General features: G+C 47.6%; 3 protein-coding genes across 11 annotated transcripts; 2 read left to right on the top strand and 1 right to left on the bottom strand.

Annotated features, from left to right (window-relative positions):
- The first annotated feature begins 44 nt into the window (after positions 1-44).
- On the top strand, positions 45-2,517 carry LOC118511116 (guanine nucleotide-binding protein subunit beta-like protein). 3 transcript variants are annotated; one of them, XM_036053841.1, is made up of 3 exons: positions 45-279; positions 519-727; positions 1,773-2,517. In XM_036053841.1, exons 1-3 carry the CDS (start codon positions 171-173, stop codon positions 2,391-2,393), a joined length of 939 nt encoding a protein of 312 aa, XP_035909734.1. In that variant the 5' UTR covers positions 45-170; the 3' UTR covers positions 2,394-2,517. The 3 variants fall into 3 exon arrangements, 2 of the variants coding, with proteins under 2 accessions (XP_035909734.1, XP_035909735.1); XR_004906109.1 differs by having other exon boundaries at positions 61-279; positions 519-1,309; XM_036053842.1 differs by having other exon boundaries at positions 62-279; positions 519-1,159.
- A 491-nt stretch (positions 2,518-3,008) lies between these two features.
- On the top strand, positions 3,009-5,007 carry LOC118511101 (dolichyl-diphosphooligosaccharide--protein glycosyltransferase subunit 1). The gene is made up of 2 exons (XM_036053821.1): positions 3,009-3,765; positions 3,838-5,007. Exons 1-2 carry the CDS (start codon positions 3,189-3,191, stop codon positions 4,638-4,640), a joined length of 1,380 nt encoding a protein of 459 aa, XP_035909714.1. The 5' UTR covers positions 3,009-3,188; the 3' UTR covers positions 4,641-5,007.
- A 2,175-nt stretch (positions 5,008-7,182) lies between these two features.
- On the bottom strand, positions 7,183-23,512 carry LOC118511074 (adenylyl cyclase-associated protein 2). Of its 7 annotated transcripts, XM_036053733.1 has the most exons (9): positions 16,641-17,835; positions 14,673-15,759; positions 13,822-14,003; positions 9,640-10,273; positions 9,350-9,545; positions 8,915-9,275; positions 8,472-8,848; positions 8,259-8,405; positions 7,183-8,187 (listed from the first exon to the last, which is right to left on the bottom strand). In XM_036053733.1, exons 1-9 carry the CDS (start codon positions 17,626-17,628, stop codon positions 8,104-8,106), a joined length of 4,056 nt encoding a protein of 1,351 aa, XP_035909626.1. In that variant the 5' UTR covers positions 17,629-17,835; the 3' UTR covers positions 7,183-8,103. The 7 variants fall into 7 exon arrangements, with proteins under 7 accessions (XP_035909626.1, XP_035909631.1, XP_035909630.1 ...); XM_036053738.1 differs by lacking the exons at positions 13,822-14,003; positions 14,673-15,759; positions 16,641-17,835 and adding an exon at positions 23,355-23,512 and having other exon boundaries at positions 9,640-9,841; positions 9,900-10,273; XM_036053737.1 differs by lacking the exon at positions 16,641-17,835 and having other exon boundaries at positions 14,870-15,118.
- Positions 23,513-23,741: the final 229 nt, after the last annotated feature.

Genomic DNA, 23,741 nt, shown 5'->3' with positions numbered 1-23,741 from the left:
AACGACTGATGGAAATGCCATTGTGCGGTTGCCGCTGTCATTGCTGCCATGCGCCGTACACCGTGGTACGTTCTTTTCTTCGCCATCTTGTGAGCGAGCCGCACGTGAATTTCGCTAGCTGCGAGATCAATCCGCTTGGCAAAGTGTGTGATAAGTGAAACGAACGAAAAATGACTGAAACGCTGCAGCTGCGCGGCCAGCTTCTTGGCCACTCCGGATGGGTTACGCAGATTGCCACCAATCCGAAGTACCCGGACATGATTTTGTCCTCGTCTCGCGGTAAGTTTTGCTCTGAAGCGATTGTAACCTCAAAAAGTGCGATCGTTGTCTCAACACGCGGCATCCGGGCAACGGGATGTGGTGGCGTTGATGGGTGTCCCACGGTCGTTTCATGCATTGTTATGAACCAATTCGATGCTCTTCTGGCCACCTGGTGAACTCCTGCATGTGTTTTGATGTATTTTCGGCTTCCGATTGGGTGATACGCTTTCTAACCTCACTTTTTTCGTCCCTTCCAGACAAAACTCTGATCGTGTGGAAGCTGACTCGCGATGAGCTGAGCTACGGCATCCCGCAAAAGCGTCTGTACGGACACTCTCACTTCATTTCGGACGTTGTGCTGTCGTCGGACGGAAACTATGCTCTGTCTGGATCGTGGGACAAAACCCTGCGTCTGTGGGATTTGGCCGCTGGTCAATCGACCCGCCGTTTCGAAGACCATACCAAGGTGTGACCATTACGTTACTGAATTTGGCTTGCAACGGGCAAGCAAAGGCTATTACTCGTGCTCTACCGAACAGTGTAAATCAGTGTGATCATACTGTTTGTGAATCGCCAAGAGCCTCCGGTCCGATACGTTATGTCGAGTATTTCGTGGGGTATGCCTGAAATAGCTCGCATTACGAATTGGCAGGATGTGTGGAAATTCGATGGACATTCGTGTGAGCAATCCGCGAATAATGCATGAATTTCTCACAAATGGCTAGGCAAGCGATTTGGGTTATTTGTTTTTGCGCCTATGCGAGGCAGAAGATCAATCGGTCGACCGTTGTTAAAGTTCAAAGCGCCAATGCGTGGCAGAAGAATCAAGTCGTCGTGCTACTACCGTTTGTGCGTAAATAGCAGATCCTGGCGTTCCGAGGCGTATACCATCCATACGGTGAGGGATTGGAGGAATCGGTTCTGGCTTTGATAAGGTTCACACTCTCAGTCATGTAAAATGTAAACTCACTATTATCTAAACAGTCGGCGCATTTGATCGATGGCGATCACAAATGTCTTGCACTGCCTTAGTTAATAGTAATGCAAGGTACAAGAAACAGCCATGCGAAAAGCGATAAGTACATATAGAATTGTTGATCACAATGACCTTAAGGATAGATCATCGAAGGAGATGCGATCTGCTACCAGTGAAACAGCTTTTCTAATCCGGTGCACTGTCGTCATAACGTTGAATAATTAGCTTCGCACAATCCCAGCTCCATGCAATTCTAAAACTAATCCATGAATTGTATGGCGTTCTTCTTTATAGAGCGTGCAAGAGAAAACACTCGATGGAGCACCCTTTTCCAGTTCGTGCCGATATGTGGCACATTTGGGGCCAAACTCTGTTGATTGACAAGCGCAACACGTCAGTCATGGATGGAAAAGTTGTTTTGTTTATCGTTTCGTGTAGCGATCACATTTTCTATCGACGTCTAACAGCGCGACTCAATTATAGTTCTAGTGGTAACTTGTCGATCGTAGGCTAATCGAAACATTGTGCATTGCAGGATGTCCTTTCGGTTGCATTCTCGGTAGACAATCGTCAGATTGTGTCGGGATCCCGCGACAAGACGATCAAGCTGTGGAACACTCTGGCCGAGTGCAAGTACACCATCCAGGAGGACGGACACTCCGACTGGGTGTCGTGCGTGCGCTTCTCGCCGAACCACACCAACCCGATCATCGTATCGGCCGGTTGGGATCGTGTGGTGAAGGTATGGAATCTGGCTAACTGCAAGCTGAAGATCGACCATCTCGGACACAACGGCTACCTGAACTCGGTGTCCGTGTCTCCGGACGGTTCGCTGTGCACGTCGGGCGGCAAGGACTGTCGCGCCTTCCTGTGGGATCTGAACGATGGCAAGCATTTGCACACGCTGGAGCACAACGAGGTCATCAACGCTCTGTGCTTCTCGCCCAACCGCTACTGGCTGTGCGTCGCCTACGGACCGTCGATCAAGATCTGGGATCTGGCCTCCAAGACGATGGTCGAGGAGCTGAAGCCGGCCAAGAACGGAGATCCGCCACAGTGCCTGTCGCTGGCCTGGTCGACGGACGGACAGACTCTGTACGCCGGTTACTCCGACAACATCATCCGTGTCTGGCAGGTGTCGGTTTCTGCTCGCTAAGGCGGAGGAGAGTCAATCCGCTGGTGTGGATGAGTTGGGTGTGCTTTTTCCATAAGAACGAGCAGTATGGTATTGTGTTTCTTTCGTTGTAAAAGAACGTAATAAACGGAAAAGAATAATTTAATCTGTGTTTCATCGTTTCGGTGGCGCGATAGGTGTATATTTGAATTGTAGTAAGCCAATGATTCGCTACTGACTGCAGTATGTATCTATTTAGTTGTTAAATAATAGTAAATAAATATTAATTCGTATAAAATGGACGTCTAATTCGTATCAGAATTGGTGGCATCTTGACATTAAAATATCGTTAAATTCAGAATGCTAGAATTAGATGATACAGAAGCCCGTATCTAGGCAACGTAGTCCCATAAACGATGTGTTGATAGCGTAACACATAATTGCAGCATACGATAGGACGATTCCTTCCCGCATGCTGCCGCTTTCGTTGCATTCACCTGCGGTCAGTTGCATCTGTTGGTAGCCAACTTGGCAACATCGAGCGGCAAGTAACGTCAAATAAAAACACGTCATGTTTGACAGACATCAGCTTTTGGTTTGCGTGTCCCACAGGCGCTCTTCGATCTGGCTTGAAAACGTTCCAACGCGAACTGCTTGCGATTGGTCCGCCTACTTGATCCCATCTGCAGTATCGAACTGGACGCTGTAAACAGCGGCGGCATTCTCAGCAGAGGAACACACACAATTGATAAACTGGGAACGACACCGTAGCACGTCTCGCGCAAGCCGGGGGATAGGATTTTTAGCTTTGGAAACGCACGGATTCGTCGGGAAAAAATGGTAAAAGCCAGCCTTTTCCTGTGGTGCATCGCGGCCGCACTTGCTGGTGCTTGTGTGCAGGCGGCAATCGACATGGAAATAGAAAACAGGGCCGTCGATCGCACGATAGACCTGACTTCGCAATTGGTGAAAATTTCCTACAAAATTACGCTGGAACACAAGTCGAAAAAGCCCATCGGCACCTACCTGTTCCTAGTGCCCGAAGCGGACCGCGACCGGCTGGCCTTTATTTCGGCGAAGGATTCATCGAAGAAGGAGCTGAAGCTTACGGAAACCACCACCCCGAAGGGAGTGACGTTCAGTATGACCCTACCGGCCGGTGCATCGAACCCGGTGGTGTACATTGAGACCGTCTTCACGAAATCTCTCAAGCCGTTCCCGTCGTCCATCGGTCAGAGCGAGCGGCAACTGGTGCAGTACTTTGGCAATGTCTACGTCTACTCGCCGTATCCTACGGTGACGCAGAAAACGACGGTCCATCTGAGCTCGCGCAATGTGGAAAGTTACACCCAGTTCAAGCCCAGCACCCAGGCGGACAGCACTGTCACGTACGGTCCGTACGATAACGTGGCAGGTAAGAGACACCGACTCGTTCCGTGGTTCGACACTGCTAACGTGTTCCGTCGTTGTTCAATTTCAATTTCAGCATTCTCGCACGAGCCCATGACGATTCACTTCGAAAACTTCACTCCATTCCTCACCGTGACGCGGCTGGAGCGCACGATAGAGGTCTCGCACTGGGGCAACATTGCCGTGGAAGAGACGATCGACATTGTCCACTCGGGTGCCACACTGAAGGGAGCGTTCTCGCGCTACGACTACCAGAAGGATGCCCGCTCTAACCAACCCAGCGTGAAGTCCTACAAAACGCTACTTCCAGCGTCGGCTACCGGCGTTTACTATCGGGACACGAACGGCAACATTTCTACCTCGGCTCTACGCACCCTGAAGGATGCCGTCGAGCTGGATCTGCGCCCACGGTTCCCGCTGTTCGGTGGCTGGCGCACGCACTACACGCTCGGCTACAATGTGCCGAGCTTCGAGTATCTGTTCCAGAACGGTGACAACTTCCTGCTCAAGATGCGCGTCATCGATCACATCTTCGACGATATGGTGATCGACGAAGTGGTGACGAAGATCATCCTTCCCGAGGGATCGAACAACATCAAGCTGATCGCACCGTACTCGATCCAGCGACACCCGGACTCGCTGCACTACACCTACCTGGACACGTTCGGCCGGCCGGTGATTTCGTTCAGCAAGCGCAATCTGGTTGAAAATCACATTAACGATTTCAACCTCAAGTACAACTTTTCGCGCGTCATGATGCTGCAGGAACCGTTGCTGGTGGTAGGCTTCCTCTATGTACTGTTTGTGTTCGTCATCGTGTGGATGCGGTTGGACTTTTCCATCATCAAGGAGAAGGAGCCACATCAGCACAAGGATTAGAGAGCGATGGAAGGCTTTCTCCATTGCCTTTTCCCTTTGCTTCTCTCACACATTCTCTCGATGCACACTCGGTCGGATAAGGTGTCCTGTGTTGTTCCTCCTTCGTTAGAAAAAAATTCCCTCGATAGGCCACCAACCAACTTCTGAAGCCGTCGAAAATGAGTCACGCGTTAAATAGTTTGAATTTAGCCGCTGGATAGCACAAGTGCACGACTGAATTGCGTTTCATGGAACTGAACGATCGATCGATCGATCGATCGAGCGAACAGCGCCAATTATCCCGACTTCCGTTCAGCTTACGAGGTGCATCACTTTCATTCTATCTGAACAAAGTAGACGAATAAAAACAAACCACAAAATACTGAAACTCCGATAGTAAACGCTAAGCTTACTGATGACGAATATACTCACAATGACGAGTACGACAGCACTAATCTAAAACTGATCTAAATCTAACAGAATAGAAGGTCCAATATATCGTCTTTTTGACTTGGCTGCATGCGATCTCCGTCAGGTTCGGCTTGAGTGCTGCAACTTGATCGCCTGCCTCAATCCTCATATCCCTAAGCCTACGTACTTACTTATCAAGTGCTCGATACCGCTTGAGAAGTCCCCAATCCTGGTCCTGGATCCTGGTGGACTTGGGCATAACCACGATTCACATGTCCATGTGACCAGCCTACGGAAGCAAGACGAGACTCATTCGCTGTACTAGCTATGTGAGATCATCATACGCTCGTAGAGCTCGTCTTTGTAGCGGCTCTTCCATTTTGCTTCCACACATACGGAGCCAAAACATCGTTCTCTGTGTCTTTTAAGCTAGGATTGGATTCGATCCTTCGATCGAAGCCCCTTACATGAACAGTGGCGGATCAAGGTCTTTGGAGGCCCCGAGCGAAATGGCAGTTAAGGTCCCTCTAATTGAGTCTCGTTTGTGAGTAATACCAACAGGATTTCCCTCGTCGACGAGGCCCGAGCAGCCGCTCCACCCCGCTCCTAGGTTGATCCGCCACCGCCATTAAAAGTCCACGACTGAGCAGTAATCGCCAATGTAGAAGATGGCGGAACATCAGCTTCATCCTTGGCACTATAACCTCGGGAGGCCTCAAGACCTGCCTTTTCAAACATCTTGGACTACGTGTCCGTATTAATCTAACTTCTTGGATCCGTGTTTCGAAGGCAGATACTCCGAGGCTCGGAGATTGCCCTCTCACGGGCATTTCTTAGCAAGGTCCTTTGCAAGAGACTCTTTATATGAGGCCGCCCAACGTTCAGCGGTTGTTTGTAGGCGCAGTCTTTGGTTTACCATCTTTTATGTAGTAACACCAACGGGACAGCCAAATCTCGTAATAATGCGTGATTTGTATAACATTTGCGAGCTTGCTTACTCACTTATCCGGCGCTTCTGGGTCTTGGCCTGCTGCAACAATCCTCGATACCGGACCGGTCACGGTCCACTCCCTTCCAAAGAATTATCCCGGCCGTTCTGACGGACTCATCAACGCCATCACTTCATCCCAGTTTGGGCCTACCGCGCCCATCTGTCCGTGTGAACGGCCTAAACGGACTTTAAGGGCTGGGTCGACCGGGGTATCATTCTCATGACTTGACCAGCCCATCGGAGCCTCGATGGTGAGATCTTCGTACTGCTCGTGATTCTAACGGATCCTCTATTGTCCTTCACACTTAAGGGGCCACACATACATGGTCCCCGACGTTTCCACCTCTGAGTCGCGGAATTTTCTCGCTGGCGCTTGGTGGTAGCAAATCGCCCTGAGAGTTTTCCATCCACCTTCTCCTGGCACCTTGGCCTGTTGTGGAACATAGCAAGCTCGGGAGTTAGGAATCTAGCAGGCGTTGCTTGTATAGTTATGTAAGATGAATCAATTTAGTCAGTTGTGCTTCCGCTCGTAAGAGGAAGTACCTTCCAACATGGCTTCGACCCCCGGTTGCACCCGATCTCCCACAGGTCTGACACCACTTGATCCAGCCTAGGAGCACGCTTTTCTCCTCTATGCCGCTGGCGAGTACCTTCCTGGTAGGAAATGAGTCCGGCATCCTCATAACGTATCCTTCCGGCTTTGGCAACCCTTAGGATCCGGCCAAACAGCTAGTAGCTCGTGGTTATGTCTCCTTCTCCACACTCCACTCTCCCTGCTCGCATTCACCGCAAACGACTGTCCGTAGCACCCGCCATCCAGTACTCATTCCCGTAAAGGACTATCGGCCGTATCAGTGTCCTCAATACCACCACTTTACAGGTGGGTGCCGTTCAGAGGACAGACTCCTGAGATCCAGAGGACTCCTATAACGCACGAAGAAATGCGCCACATATGTCCTCTGGATCTCAGGAGTCTGTGGAGCTCTTATTAGCCACGATTCCCCTGAACGGCACCAACCTGTGAAGTGGTATTGAGGAGTTCTGGAGCAGACCAGGATGCAGCTGTGTCTAGATTGGGAATCTCACACCAGGCATGTAAGAATACAATTTCGGACATGACCAACCAACACATGCGTGCCTCGGGGCATAATGTGTAGCACCTTTTTCTTTTCCTTTAGCCTTGAATAGCTACATTTCTTCTTTATTTATGTTGACTTTGCTGGGTTCCAATAACTTGTATGAACGATGGACATCATAGTTCCTCGAATGATTTATGTTTGTGTGTGTATTGTGTATTGTTCGGTTTTGATCAGACTATCGTGATTAATTCATTAGCAGGTGAGAGAATGTGGTTTCATTCATGCCTGTATGATGTAAATTTGGTGAAATGCATCTCTCAAATTTTGATTCAATTAACTCTAGATAATAAAAAGGAAGCAATTTAATTTTTACACACTTTCGTTTCGTCGCGATATTTAAAAGAAATCCAAACAAACAGGAAACGGGGAAGGTGGCCCTGCGTAAAGCATGATTGTGATTGAGGTGGCCTCTTGACTTAGAAAAGGGAGGAGAAGAAATATGCTAAGACAGGGGGGAGGGGGGGGGGGATCACACGCGGTAAGAGTTCTCAAAAAGCAGCATCCATTCGTTCCGGTCAGTAAAAATGTGTGCCGATTGGTGCACGTTGAGTTGCATGATTAGGTAAAACGGTTGGACAGGATTCACGGTGGCGCCGTCCATGCGTCCATCCTACTATTACTACTACTACTGTACGCACTCACACTGTACGGTTTAAAATGTTTAGATGATTGGGATACACTTTTTTGTTCGCCGTTTGCTTGACGTACTTGCTACATACTGTTTCCAATTACCATTTAATGCCGTTTCGTTCTCCCAGCTTGGTGAAAAAAGAGACAGCCGGGGGAAAAAGGTTCATCACTCTTGCAATAAAAATTAGAAAACAAGTTTCACGCACAAAACCTCACAGCAAAAACCACGACCCACCACCATCCATCATCAACCATCGCCAATGCGGTTACGCACCAGGGATGGGTTTGATTGGGGGGGGAGGAGTTTGGGGCTTTAACCGAGACTTTCCACACAGGTAGTGTTAAGCGCGCTGCCCTTCACTATGGTTTTGAATTGCTCCGGAATCGGTTGTTCGGTCTGTGGAAGACGAAATGAGGGATTAGATTCGTAGCAAGAGCGCTTGACTCGAACCGACCAACAGTACTTACATAGTCTCCACTGCTGCCCTTCGGAATCATCACGTTCATTTCGGACGACTTCGAGCTGACAATCTCAACGTCCAGCGAGTCTGCCGAAAGGTACATCTGGCAGCCATCAGTCTTGTCAATGGAAATCGTTGGTACCTTGCCGAGAACCTGTGCCCCAAGGAACAGATACAACAGGATAAGAGCGTGTCACGTCGCCAGGCTGACCACACTCACCTGCATCTGCACGCTCTGGCAGTTGACGAACTCAGCGGACGCCACGAGCGAGTCGAACACGAGCGAACACTTCTTGCACGAATCCATCACGACGCTGTTGATCTTGCCCTTGATCTGCAGCGTCGAACCCTCGCAGCGGAACATGTACACTACGTTGTTCATCTCGGCGTTATCGACCACGAGATCGGGATTGTTCTTCTGATACTCGATCAGCCACTTCTTGCCATCGCGCGTAAACGTCGGCGGCTTGGCGACCGCTGGCGGTGCTACCGATTTCGTACCGTTGGTCACGCCGGCCGGTGCCTTGTAAGGGGCCGGACCCGATCGCAGGCCAGGGTTTTTGTGTGTTTGCATGTCCGCCGTTACCTTCTTCAAGCCTGCAACGAAGAGAAGGACGTCAAAAGTTGTGGAAATCCGGGATGTGATTGGTTTCTGCTCCTTACCCTTCGTAATGTCAGCGCCCTGATTGATCTGCGCGAACAGAGCGCTCCGGTCGTCCCCAGCACCACCACCGGCCGAAAGGTCTCCCAGCGGCATCATTGGCGGTGGTGGCGGTAGACCACCGGGCGGTGGGGGTGGTGGAACTGCTGCTCCACCAACGGTGGGTTTGTCCTTGCCAGACCATACCAATCCCGTCGTGTGGTGCTGCTTAATGTACTGCTGCAGTTCCGTCAGCGTTTGAATCCATGCACGAGCCCACTCGACGTGCGTGCTGTCCTTCTCTTTCCAGTCCTTCAGCACGCGGTTCGTGTAGAACTGGCCGGCGTCGTTCATCTCCTTCACGTACGGGCCGGGCGTTGGTGCCTGGACAGGAAATGGCAATCGATTATTGTAAGGTGTTTCGGGTGAAGACTCTTCGGCGGGGGGGTTTTACTTACCACACAGACCCATCCGAGCGCCGGAATACTTTCGCTAATCGCGGACAGATGGTTAAAGAACGGCGAGGTGCGATTCTTTTCGCGGAAGCTTTGGATCGTAGAAATCTTATCCGAGGTAGGTTTCAGCAAATTCTGTAAATCCGTATTGGACGGAGCGCTCGATGCGGCTGCCACCTTCAGAAACGCAAACTGCGCACTACAATGCCGGGGAAGGAAACAAGAGCGCACACAGCGTCATAAAAATGGCGCTCAATGGCGACCGCAGGGGGCCAGAGGGGGATATTACTTACTCAAACGCTTCCTTCACAAACTGGGCCTGGGTAGCCACATCGCCTCCGATCTTACCCGAAAGCGCAATAAAGTTGGCGAACGAGCCAAGCATAATATCCTCGTAAGCGTTAATGCTCATCGTGCCGCTCGCTTGTTTCGCTACGGTGCCGTGTTGTTGCTGTTGCTGCTGCGAGGAGAATGATAATACTGCGGTGCCTTGCTCTTGGGTGGTCAATGGATTAGTATAGTTTAATATATCAGGTGGTTGGGATTGTATTACAGTGCTTAGGCCACGCTGCTGGCGCTCCTTTGCCGGTTGATTGGCAAACGCGGGAAACAGGCTGCTCTCCAAACTGTCCACTTGTTGATGCAAGTACGATGCCGATGGGGGCGGCGTCGAAGGCAGAACCGTCGGCAAATCGTCACACTGATCGGTGCTCTTGTGCGTGCCAATATTCCGATATTCCGTGTTCGTACCGGTGTTGGAGCCGATCACTGCCTTTCCGACAACACACGCGTCTCTCAGAATGCGTCGCGTTTCTTCCAACTCTCGCGCGGACACGGTACGTTCAAGCCGATCTACGATGCGTTCCAGCCGATCGATTAAGCCCTCTAGCTCACGCGCTGACGAAGGTTTGAGGTCTGGATCGCAATCTGCAGAAGATAGTTTGTAGCGGAAAACAGAAAACAGTCACTAGCCAATTCCAAACGGCATGTCGCGCCATTTTTAAACTTAAACGACAACAGAAACCGTGTGTGTAATGGGGTGATTTGGGTCAAAATATAATTTAAAATAGAATTTTACTTTATTTTCTTTATTTTATTTGATTTAAAAAAATCCCACGACCTGCGGTATCCAAGAAGCGTTCTGCTCCAAGAATGAAGCAATTTAAAACCCTTCGCTGATGCACTCTGACTGACCGAACTGGTTCACAAGTAACAATGTGTCCCACAAGGAATCCACCTCATGGTGATCACTGCTTTCCAAAAATATACTCAATCGTCGGTTAAATCTAATTTCTAATGCTGTGTGGCGTAAGTGTGTGTGTGTGTGTGGTTGAAACTAACAGCATCTCGTCCGTTTTTACACGTTCCATCTGCATTCTTATTTTAGAATGGCCATGATCTCACGATTAATTTGGCCCTTGAAATTGTAGGTCAAGCAACACTGCCCGTGATGAATTAATGACTGTTTTTCCACCGTTATGAATTCAGCATCATCTATATCTGAATATGAATGGCCACATCGAACAGGGTATAGTTGCATTACGTCACACCCGGACTCTTATCACTTTTGCACCATAATCAACTTTTGCCGGAACCAGATTCACCCAACTTGCAACACTTTACCTGGATTGGAGCACGTCTTCACATCATGTATGATCAGCGTTCGCCCAAAACAGGCGCTCAAAGACTGCCCCATTCAACACCACCACAACACGCACACCGCAACCCCGAGGAACTGCCGAACAGACCCTCGGTCACACACCCGGCCACAAAGGAGCGACCCTCAAAGTGGAGAGCTTCTTGCCAAAAAAAAACCTTCCCTGATCCACCCCTTCAACAACATTCACACGCGCGTAGTAAACCGTTTTTCCAAAAGTTTGTTTGAATGGGATTCACGCACAAACAACAACGGCAGCAGCACCATCACGTACGTACGATACGTTGTGTGTGACGCAAACACCCCGTTCGGGCGCGAGACGCCAAGGAGGGTGCGTCACCAAAACTACTACACTTTTCACGGCTTTCCACCAAGATGGAAAGTCAATGTCAGTGTGGTCGAAACACAGCAGCAGGCAGCAGCAGCACACATCTTTCGTTTGGAGAAAATGACGCCCACAGGAACGAAAGCTGGATGAGCTTGGCGCAGAAAGATCGATCGTACGATCTCCAAGCGCGAGAGCTATTCTGTTCGCGGGTGGTTTTCTGGTGGTGGTGTTGGAATGGCTGCAAAATGTGGACTAAATTTAAAACGCTATTAAAACACCCAACAACTCTTCACCGAAGCACGCGCGGCGTTTTTTCCTGGCCGTGTCATTTGCGCAATCCGACGCCGTTTGCCGACTGCTCAGCACTGCTGATGCGTCCCGGCGTAGCGATGTAGCAAATGTTCTGTGGTGTACTCTGTTTGTGTGTAGAGGTAGCAGTAGCGCTTATCGGTGCATGCAATAGAGTAACTCGGCGAGTGACCCGATAGTACAACAATGCGTCGCATTCATATGACCTGGCGAATTTCGGTCAAACTTGAGTTTATGCACAGACGACGATTGTAGCAGGATGACGTCGCGTTGCGTGAGAGCATGTCGCTTTCGCTCTCGCATAAGCAGATGGCAATTTAATAAACATTTTGCGGCTGTTTGTTTGTTGCAGCAGCCAACATTCATTTGAAGTTGTTTAAATCGCACAAACACACTTTACCATTTGCAGGGTAAGCAAACGATGTATTGGGGAAGAGGTGTATCGGTGAGCTATTTTTGGTTCAAATCTTTATAAACACTTCTCACGCCGGTGGATAGGGAAAACGTGAGAAGTTTGATGTAGATATAAGCAACAAATCTACCACACTCACTCACACAACACATCATCTGGGGATGTGTTATAGCAGCGGAATTATGATCTTATGAAAGTTTACAATTACCAAAACACCGTAAAGCATTTATTTCTTTAGCATGGTGAGCATTTACTACGATGATTGAAGGAAGACTGAATTGCGGCGGACATGGTTGGATGGATTCACACTTTTACTTTACTGCTTGCGTCTGCTGGCTAGCATCTTCCGGAACGTGAGCGGTCACGAATCACTTGATGATTGCCAATTTTATTGCCGTGCCGTTAGTATGCCATATTTGGCGCGGAGCAAATCAAACGGAAATGCATCATCGCTTGCATTCAATGAGTAATCCAGTGCCAGCTAGCTTGATAAATGGGGTCGGCCAAGGGGAACAAGTGTTGTGTGTCTTATCATTCATCTTCCGCGCTTCAATCAAATGGCAGGAGAAAAATTTAATACCCATGAAAAAAGGTAAGATTTGTATAAAGTTACTGCCATTGGTTGAGTGAAAACGAAATGGCGATAAAGCAATCAATTAGCACATTCGCTGGCTTGGCAATGGCAGCATTATTCTCCTTCTTTGGCACTACAATCTCGGCAGGACCTCCTTTCGCTGATCTGCCAACTATAGCTTCTTTGACATGATTTAAACCTGTAGCTAGATAGACAATCCTTCCTATTGGTCACTTCTCAGCTGCTAAAACGGGCCGGGGTACGCTCACGGTCTAGCGCCGTCGTATGCCAATCAGTGATTTCGTCTGTCCTTTCATCACTTCATCTCAGTTGAACCTACTACGCCTTCTCTGGGCATGTGGACGGCCCAAAAGGAGTTTACGGGTTGCGTTGTCCGGTATCATTCGCGTGACATGACCCCCCCCCCCCCCCCCCCACCGGAGCCTGGTTATTCTAATTCGCTGTACGATAGTGAGATCTCGTACGCGGACTGAGTTCATGTCTTAGGTATTTTGAGTGGAGATATTCCTCAGCTTTGAGCATGACCGGTTGGCAGGTTTGGCAGTCTAGATTCTAATGACTCATCGAATATCCAGATAGACCCCCCCCCCCCTCCCCCAGAGTAGCAAGATTAGCTACCTAATAAAACACCCGCATAATTGCCAGATAATACAAAACAAGGGGATGGGATGGGGCGGTGGCTGAGGCGATAACGGCACCGGTGTTCTCATGACAGGACCGGCGTTCAAATCCCATCCAGACCGCCTCCCCGTACGCAGAGCTGACTACTTCGCTACGGGTAGAATCAAGTCACAGAGGCAGGCCGAGACCTCTCGAGGTTGTAGTGCCAAGGAAGAAGAAGAAGAAGACCAAAAAAGGGACAGTAAGGAAAATACCACCATGTTCATAACCACCGTGTTTATCTATTGGCTGATTGGCAATTAGTCAATTATAACAGACGCGCGTGTCATATGCTCGAGAGATAATCATATAAAAACAAAACGAAACGGAGAGCGGACTAGTGTGCCAGTCGGGGTTATCGTCCTATTATCATACAGCAAAATTGTATTCGCACCCACAAGGTAGAATTAACATAAACAAAAATAATGGGCGTGGGAGCAAAGTAACTTGATATGGATAGCAAAACAAGAAGCAAAAATATCGTTTTTATTGTGTGTGTGTGTGTGTGTAATACCCTCCGATTCCTCCTCCGTCGGAACCTTGGCAATTTCTGGTCCCAGCGGATCAAAGCGAACACGATGCTCCACGGCAGCATGGGCAGCATTGAGCAGTTCCGAGAAAAACCGATGCCTGCGTAATGCCAGCTCATCGCGTCCTATGGGCGTAGTGGGTGGCTCCATAATGCCACCCTCCTCCCTAAGCGTTACACCGGAGTGGAGGCACGAGAGAGAGAGAGAGAACAAGAGAAGACATGAAGAATTTAGGGTTTCCTTTAAAGACAGAGAGTCACAACGCCAAACAACACCATATGCTTATGCTTGACTTGGGATGTTGAAATGAATGATGGAAAATGTACTGTACTGGCGGCCCGGATTAGCACGGGGCTCATTCGGCAACATAATCGTTGAAGCGATAGACAGATAGAGAGAGAGAGAGTTCAACAAAGCAGCACCTACTACTGAACACAATAAGACGGAAACGCGAGTAGCAATGTTTAATAGTACTTTTCTATGAATATTAAGAGTGATGGTATTAATTGTGCAATAATAAGAATGTTTGCTTTGCAATATATACAGCAAACCGCAAAATTAATCTGGATGATGATGTGAGGATGTTTGCTAAATGAATTCTTGTAATGATGATGGAATGCATCATGCATCTGCTATTACGGAAACGAAATGAAGCTGGAACGTATCAGCTACAGTTTAACGAGCATTGAGTAATGATACAACGAAACACAACAGGAACACGCTACGGCAGAGCATGGCGAATGATTCAAAACCATAGATCAAGATGAAAACGTAACACGCTAGCCTTAAAGTTACATATCCAAAATCGCTAAAATGTCAAAAACAGAATACCAACATCATCAATCGATCCTCGGCAAACCAATCCGGCAGCGCTATCATGCCCGGCAGTGAGCCCCGCTTGGTGGCGTACGGCGTGCACATGTCGCCGCGTGGCAATTTCGGTGGCACCGAGTCCGAAAACACCGAATCATCGTCGTCCGGTGGCGGATACTCGGGTGGCGGTATCACCTCCGTGCTATCGTTATAGGCTACCTTCTTCTTGATCGACGACTTCGATGAGGATCGGCGCGAGAGGCAACTTTCGCGGAAGGAAACCTGCGTCCGTATCGTGGTATCGTCGCTGTTGACCGACTCCTTGCGGCTGCTGCTGTTGTCACCCTCGATGCCGGAAGGACTGCCACCGTTGGTGGTGGCAGTATTCGGGACCGACTCGGACAGCGTCGATGTATCGTCGTTGTTTGATTCGCGCTCTTCGCTTGAATTTTTTGAAACCTGATCATTGTTGTTTTCATTATCCGGCGACACGATGGGCTCCGCTTCCGGTGGCGACGGAGTCACCGATACCGTTTCACCGCCGTCTTCTTCCGGTAGCTCAACGGTTTTGTTCACCACTCCACTCGACAAGTCGCGCTGTGCATCTTTAGCATCACTAGCCTGTCGTTCATTGCAGACGTCGCTGGAGACGGGAGCGGGAACAGCAGCAGCGACGCTACCTCCATCGCTAGAGCTACTGAGCGGATTATTATCGTCATCACTCTTGCTATCATCAACCTGACGGGGTAGGAAACGCTGCACATCGATTGTCTCTTCAATTGTTTCTTCGCTATTGCTTGGTTCACTTTTAAGGCGTTCCATCTTAGATGCTACGGATGATAAATGTTGATTCGCGTCATCAAGCTCAGCCACTTCGTCGGAGGCTGGCGGTGACGATGGTCGTAAAGAGCTGGTAGATGGTTCCACTTCTGGAGGAACATTGGCAGTGTTGGATGTAGAGCTGGCCTCATTGATCTGGCCGTTATCTGGCGATTGCTGATCGGCGCTGATATTCTCTTCCTGTTGTAATTGCTTTTCTTCCTGCACAACAACCGTTTCGCTCTCAACCGACGGTTCTTCAGTTAAAGCTCGTTTTCCATCAAGATCATCTAATAAGAAGGGCACACCAAATGTACAACATAAACCAACAATTAAACACAAGCATACACGGGGCACAAGCACCAATCTGTCCGGCACCAAACGTTGTCCATACGATTTTCGGCAAAACCGCTTTGCGATGAAATGTAAATTGTAAATGTTTTCAACGAAAGAATGCTATGCAACCGTTTTGACTATGTAATACATTTCTGCCTGCTCATCTAATGAACAAATTCCATTGAGAAGAATGAAATATTTCGGTTCGTCGAACGAAACAAATAGTTCCTTCTTTGGCATGACTTCTTTGGCCGCTATAACTTCGACAAAAAAGGTCTCAGTGATACTTCGAAACGCTTTACAATATGAATTGCAAAGAAAAAAAAATCGTTTAAAAACATATAAGGAAGAATTTTATTAGAACAGCTAAACTGCGAAGACTACACCATCGAAAAAATCCCAGCGTCATAATTAAAGCAAGTGAAAGCGTATCGCTGGGGCTTAAGTGGGGCGATCTGGTGGCCGAGGCGAAAGTGGCGCCGGTCTTCACACGGCAGAGGGCCGTCGTTCAAATCCCATCCAGACCGCCTCCGCGTACGTAAGGCTGACTACTTTACTACGGGTAAAATTAAGTCACAGAGAGCCAGAAACGGCAGGCCGAGACCTCTCGAGGTTGTAGTGCCAAGGAAGAAGAGGAAGAAGAAAGCGTACCGAACGGTACACCGACATTGACATAAAAAAGCGCTCAGCCAAACATCGAAAGGAGCAACGTTAGCACGGACTATAGTGGCTGCTGGTGTCGGTTAGCTTAAGCATGAGCTGTCAAGCACAATAAAGTGCCCACAAATTAGGCGTCATTTTTCCATTTCAGTTATTCCGACGCTTTGATCCTTACCATCTGGTGGCAGTTGCTGCTCCTGTTGCTTCGGTTGCTCCTCGCCAGTAAGCTCAACCACAGGCGACGATAAATCCTTGTCACCGTCGAGCGAAGCGGCAGAAAGCTCACCCGAGTTTTTCCGCGATGGTACATGATTAGGCGATTTGGGTTCGGGTACGATTAGATTTTTGCTCTCAGCAGCAGCAGTAGTAGTAGCAGCATCTTCGCCTACATCGTTGTTCTGCAGTTGACCTTTTTCCTCCTCGCCCATACCATGCGACACCTGCTGCTGCTGCTGCTGCTGCTGCAGGTCCGCCAACTCACCAACAGTGGTTGGTATTTCTTGTGGGGTGTTGGTCGCATCCCCGGTCGAATCGGCATCGGTGGACTCGTGGGGAAGTTTCGTTTCGATCTCGGTAACCACTCCCGATGACTGGCCCGATTGATCCGTTTGGCCCTTTTCCGTTTGGCTGGAAAGCGTTTTGCTGGGCGGTGACGATGAAGTTGATCCGGTCGTCGTACCACCGACCGGAGCACTTTCCTCCACAGCAGCTGTGTCTTCTGCAACTTTTGCATCGATATCAACCGAATTCGATCGGTTGCCTTCGTCAGCATCGGCCGTGTCGTTGCACGGGTCGGCTTGGTCCACCGGTGTTGAAATCTCCCGCTGCGTATCGGACACTTGCTTATCCGCGTCTTTTGGCTCAGGCGATGAACCGTTCAGCACGGCCGTCGTTGCCGCTGAGCAGCCCGAGAACGATTGTAGATTATCGGAGTTTTCAATTATTTCTATCTTGATTTCCTCATCATCCTGTGAGAGGTTGTCCACAGCCGAAATTTTACAGGCACTCGCGTTCGACTCGGTCTGCTCTTTCTGCTTCGACGATTGCCCTTCCTCCTCCTCATGGGAATCGTCCGAGTCCGATAGCTTCTCCCCACGGCCGGAAGCAGATTTTTCCTTCTGCTTTGGTGATTTGGGATTTACGCAACGGCAGCAGGAAAACATGATGATGGGCTGATGCTTCGCAGTTTGATAAATCGCTTTGTGTTTAGATGCTGGAGTCTTGCTTTGCTCGCAAACGTGGTAACACTCTATCTGATGGTAATGTTGTCTTAACAATCTAAGAACATGATGAACTATTTATATGCCGATGAACCGAATAACATAATATTTGACGCTCGTACTTTGCTTCAATGATAATGCTGCTCTCGACACTCTCTTACTATTAGAAGAACACACTTGTATCACGTTGCTGTTAGTTAACAAATCATTTGTTTGGGTTAAAAAGGATGAATTCATTGGAAATGTAGCAAATACAAACAAAATACATTATATCCGATTTTTATCTTACAGACTTAGCCTTCCCTAACGCTTCATCTTCTGACTTGATATAACACTCGGAACGGAATGGTTGGGGCGAACAAGCAAACCATATTCTCCACTTAATATTTCATGATAACCTAATAACATTGAGCAAAAATCTTCAAATCTGTTTGCTTCAAGGAGGTATTTAAAAAATGTATAAATACATTCCTTTTCAACGTATTGCTCTCGCCTTTTCACGCGCAGGTGGTGTCTGTTTGCGTGCTTGATTGGGGGCGAGAAGCAAGTACATCCAACAAACGATATTAATCAGCTCGCTTCTACCATCATCCCATCTCTAGTGCACGGGCCCTTCCTCTCGGGCACCCTGTGCGAATTCTACGTACGCAACATTGTTTTCTGCAAGGATAATCACAAAGCTAGAAAAGAAAAATCCATCGGAGCAACAGACCAATAGGAGTTTGCTTCCAGCGTGCAACTTTAGCAGTAAACAAGCAAAACTAGGTCACACTAGGTCCGTTGGGTGAAACCTGTCAACTTTACATCGAGACCGTTCCCACAGGAGGTCAACATCATAATGTACATGTGGCCATGATGGGGGAGCGGGAGCATAAAAACCAAGGACATGTTTATATTAGATCTGTCGCTCGATGTCGGACAGTCCGGGGAGAATTTAAATGAAGGAGGAAAGCATCATTTTTAATACTATTGGTCAATATTTAACCACTCATCCCCTCTTTCAGTGGAATGTAACAGCGTTTCATAGGATGAGCAAGCTATCTATCTTCCTTCTACCTTCCTTATGCTTATCTCATTTTCCTAGATTCAAATACAAAATTATGCAACAGTGTCATGAAAATTACATTTGTATTTGCTACTTCTTCCAACCGATCACCATTCCCAAACCATTGAACACTGGCCTGTCACGAGCTACAAATTTGTTAACTTGGTCCTTCTTTTCCGCCCATTCGGTCCTATAAGTAATGGTTATAGTTGCATGCAACGCATACGTTAAAGAAACTCTCAATGTTCCGAGCAGGATGCTGCTGCATAATTGATTAGAATCTGATGGAGCTGAACGGGTAGCACGGGTTTCTTTTGCCATGTACATCCAGCAAACGGATGGTACTGTAACCGAGCATAGGCGCACATAAACACACCACCCATAAAGCACAACCGGGTGTGGCGGCACAGTTTTCGGGGCGCACACGCTGACGCACTCACATTCACATTGTCCTTTGCGGAATCTGGCAGCCCTGACACACGTAATCCACATAGCCAGTGGGCAGTCGTGAAATTATCCTATGCGATAACGAAATGCGGCTCGCATTTGATAGGCCGTTAGCTAATGGGCATTCTATGGTGGACAAAAGGCGTATCAGGACGAAATGAAATTCTCTAATGGGACTGCCACGGCTATATACACACATATTTTTCACACGACTCACACAACCCGAGCACTAAAGATAATGTCCCGCCGTGCGGACAAGCTGCCCAACTAACTGGCGGTAAAGCTCAGCAGTAGCAGCAGCAGCAGAAGCAGTGCTACCGATCGATTCAAAACACCAGGCTCGACTGGAACGGCCGCAGACCAGTGGGAATCTGCGAAACCCAACCCAACACATCGTGGCGTTGGAGCACGAGATGCTAACCGACGGGTTGACGTAACTTTTCCGGGAGTTGCCGAGCTGGGCCACAATAATCGGCCAACATTTTCCCCACGCTAGCTCCGTTCCTGCCCTTTTCAAAGCCAAAATGCAACACGATCTTTCCCCTGGCTGGATTTATTCCGGAGAGCATAGCAAACCGTTTCCGCTCTTGTTGTTTTTTCGAATGCTCTGCACACGTGCTGCAGTGGCCACGACCTGCCGATTGTATGAGAGCATGGCACAAACCTTGCCTAGCGTGATCCTGCTGCCGCTTGCTGGATGCTGTGAATTTTCCGCTCTCACACTCGAATCGGCGCGCTCAAACGCTCTCGTTTGATTACTTTTCATGTTCATTCATTGTTCCTTGTCTTAGCGTACACAGCAAGACAATTATGTGCCAAAATAAAGGGAAGACTCAAAATTTCATACTTCATTCACACACACATGTAACATAATATCGGGAGCGATGCTATCAACGGCGGGATCAGCATGACCCGTAGGCCCTCTATATTCTGCCGTGAATGGAAATTCGAAAATTTGCACTAATTTTATAGCATCCAACAGTAAAGTTTGATGCTAAAAAGTAACGGTAATATTCTGTACAAAAATTTACTACAATGAAACGCGGTGAGCAACGATACAAGTTCGGCAGAAATGATAAAAGCTCGTACAGCGCAGTCTCCGTACGATTTCATCCCTCGTGTGTTGCTTCTTGATTCGGTTGGTTTACCTTGTTTACAGAGCCCTTATCCTCCTTTTCTTTGCCGATTCAGACTGTGTGTGTGTGTTTGTGTGTATTATCGAGAGTAGAGAAAGTGTTGATGACACCATGGCCAGGACAATAACACTCTCCAAGGTGTTGCGAAAGTGAAACGTGTATGTGTTTAAGTGGTTGTTGACATTCAAAGTGAATTAATATTGTATGTAACCTGAGGAATTATTACCTGCAAGGCGCAGTTTTTTTTGTGAAATTCTTGCAAGAATAGATAACACAATAATAGTTTAATAATTCGAGACTGATACGATAAATAACAATGGAGGAAATCGTAATAAAAAAGAAGACGATATGAAAAAAATGTTGCAACTGTTTTTAGATCAAAAGAATACGCGTATCCTAATAACTAATAACGCGTAAACTTAATCATAATTCATGTAATAGCGAGTAATAATTCATAGAAGCATTTCTTAAACTTATTAATACATTCCAGTAACAATAATCGATGCTTGTGTTTTTTTAATCAGATTTTGCAAAACCATTTTTATACAAACGTTTGAATCTGGATTATGAAGTTTATTTCGAATTCTTCTTCGTTGGCTCAAAAATCTGAAAAGATGCCAATGCTGACAGAAGATGTTGGCTACTTTACGGTGAAGGAAAATATAACAACAATATAAACTATTACTTTCGATACTTCAGCACCTCAATTTTGCCGTTTTTACAAAATTAGCATCTATCGGCAGTCCATGGTCCACTGTATTCTATATTTGCAAAGCATTAGAATTACATGCGTTGAAGCAGCTGATTAGAAACCTTCTTGAGAAAGGCGAAAACGTGTTAAAGGGGACATAATAATTCAAAGAGGTTAAAGGTAGATTTTTAGGGACTTCCCATTGAGGATGTGCCTTCTTCAATTGCTCTGTACCCAAGTAAAGAAACAAATGATCTTGAAGGTCCCATGGCAAGGGCTAAAAATATGCGTACAAAAGTTGATACGACATCCGCGGCTAATGGCGTAACCAGGTAACCAGCAGGGCCGTCACGGAAGGCCTGGACATATTTTTGTACATTGCCTGCCTCTCGAATGTCAAAATCGAGCCATAGTTCATCAATTGAGTTAAATATAGTAAGATTATTTTGAGCGCCATCCAAAATGAGTCTCTTCACCACACGATGTGAAATAATGAATTATTTTAAACTCACAGGAAGCCTTTTGTAAAGAGTATACAAACGAATAGCTTGAGAAGATCGCCAACCTATGAATTGCTTGGTTGGATCTTTTAATAGCCCTTTGGTCGCTTCTCGGTACAAACGCACACACGCATAGGGAAACCTTCACTTACAAAATGCTGGAGGAATACAACCGCACCAACCAAGTAGGCTAGCCAAAGCAAGAAAACTGATATCGTTATTCAGTCAGAACCGTCAAGACTCTCCCTTGTATGCGATACCCCACCAGTACCTAGATACCACCGACAACAACATCCCGTGGGCCGCCGGAACTGGATTGAAACCAAAATCATTCGAGGAGTAACCACGCACGGTTACGGCGGATTCGCTGTTGAATTAAACATCATCTCGCTGTTGCGCTGCGGGTGTGTGTGTGTGTTTGGGTGCGTGTGTGGAGCAGAGAAAGTGAACCTTTTTTATTCACAGTTGATTTTTCTGAGCAGTTTCGTAGATTTTAATGTTCCCTTGGCTCATATAAATAAGCTCATACCCAAAAGAAGCTCCAACATCATATTTTCTGCAAGAGCCTTGAGGAAGGTTTTACTGTCAAAGGGGTACGATCATGTCCTTATAAGGAATTCAATTCCAACCGCTCACCACCGTCTGATGCACATATATAGCAAAGGGGGCCAATCATCATTCAACGGAACCACAGCCAAGCCATCGGGTTAAAGCGCTGTGGGTCTTATCTTTCTCCCTCACACGTGTGAATATGACTATCTTCGTGTGGATTAATCCACACCAGAAGGCTGACGAGGTCATGCCAAAGAGTCATGTTTCACTGAAACCCCTCAAACGGAGAAAGCAACAAAGTGGACATTTAATCACGCACATCAGACCCATCGTCCGGGGAATCGCACCGATTTGATCGAAATGGGAATGATCTATGGGTGGTGGTGACTCAAGCTTACCGAAATAAACGGGCCAGTATGCATCGACGGCGAAATAAAAACCACCGTGAGGCCCCGTGAGAGATTCTGGTGTGCCGTGCGCGATTTGTTCCATTCACGGTGTCTCGATAAACCAAACCTTATTTTGCACAACACGACTGAGGCGGTCTATTTTCGGGTTAGTAGCAGCAGATTCTTGCCTCTACCAAACGCGCTTTTGCCATCATCAACTCATCGAAGAATTCTACACAAATCGATTAGCAGATAACAAACACACCCTGCACCCTAGCCGGATGATTGTAGCGGACCGGTATCTATTGCACACGCAACGCTCCTACTTCTTGCACGCACACACACACACACACTGTTACAGTACACGTATTCATAGCACGAAACGGCAGAAAAAGCACCACCTGCAGATTAGCTTCGATTTCGATTCAGCTGTTTCAGCTCCCGGCCTGCTTTGATCCCTTACCTTGCTAGACGGCCAACTTTTCGACACACCTATCCAGCAACCAGCAGCAATTATTTGTTGCTAGTACCCAGCCCTTTGCAACACAATGACGAATCCTAACCGCTTGATGCTTCTGCCTAGTGAGTCATTACGTGTGGCCGCTCATCAACGATTGCTCATCCGCTGCCAGGCGTTCTGATCATTACTCATCTCGCGTAACCTTTTAATGCTCCCGGTTCCGATGGTTTGTTCCAGGTTAGCGGAATCATATCATCGCCCCGGAAAAGAGCTGCAGCCGGCCGTCAAAACAAAAAACCCGCAGCCAACAGGGAGCAATGGCCTGACGGTACACCCTCACCAAAACCTCAACGTAGCGTTTGCGCATCCGTACGCATTTTTCTTAAAAACCACGATATTCTAGAGCAATTTCGATTTGCCGATCAGCAGAATTATTAACTATTGCTTACCAAGCGCAGGAAATACAAAACGGCCGTAATGTTTGCTAACTGTTTCCACTCAACACTTTTGGGCTGCTATATGCTTTGCTTTGATTCGAAACTCCAGCGACAACCATTTGTGGAAAGTGGATGAATGGATGGCGAGGACCATGGCGTGCTTGGTTGACAATCAACGAAATGCAGTTTGACGTTTTGGAGCAAAGTTTACAGTGTGCAAAGGAAAACAGCAGAAACAAAAAAGGGGTTTGGAAAATAAACTTTTTTGCAACTTTTTTTAACCGTTTATTCCAAGTGGCTTTGGATCTCTGAGACTTTATTCGTATCTTAATTTTGTAGAAATTAATGTGAACTTTTTCATTCTTTGCTGAGTCGACAGATACTTTAAATTCTTCAGGC

The sequence above is a fragment of the Anopheles stephensi genome, chromosome 3 (assembly GCF_013141755.1).
Source record: "Anopheles stephensi strain Indian chromosome 3, UCI_ANSTEP_V1.0, whole genome shotgun sequence".
Classification (NCBI taxonomy): domain Eukaryota; kingdom Metazoa; phylum Arthropoda; class Insecta; order Diptera; family Culicidae; genus Anopheles; species Anopheles stephensi.
The sequence above is the reverse complement of the archived record's forward strand: the minus strand, read 5'-3'. Positions and strand labels throughout refer to the sequence as shown.

Coding starts and splice junctions, on each gene's coding strand:
- LOC118511116 (XM_036053841.1), top strand. CDS start 171: ATGACTGAAACGCTGCAGCTGCGCGGCCAGCTTCTTGGCCACTCCGGA. Junction 280..518: donor GATTTTGTCCTCGTCTCGCG/GTAAGTTTTGCT, acceptor CGTCCCTTCCAG/ACAAAACTCTGATCGTGTGG. Junction 728..1,772: donor GTTTCGAAGACCATACCAAG/GTGTGACCATTA, acceptor TGTGCATTGCAG/GATGTCCTTTCGGTTGCATT.
- LOC118511101 (XM_036053821.1), top strand. CDS start 3,189: ATGGTAAAAGCCAGCCTTTTCCTGTGGTGCATCGCGGCCGCACTTGCT. Junction 3,766..3,837: donor TCCGTACGATAACGTGGCAG/GTAAGAGACACC, acceptor TTTCAATTTCAG/CATTCTCGCACGAGCCCATG.
- LOC118511074 (XM_036053733.1), bottom strand. CDS start 17,628: ATGTTTTCCTGCTGCCGTTGCGTAAATCCCAAATCACCAAAGCAGAAG. Junction 15,760..16,640: donor GCAGCAACTGCCACCAGATG/GTAAGGATCAAA, acceptor CCTTCTTATTAG/ATGATCTTGATGGAAAACGA. Junction 14,004..14,672: donor GCCGAGGATCGATTGATGAT/GTTGGTATTCTG, acceptor TGTAACGCTTAG/GGAGGAGGGTGGCATTATGG.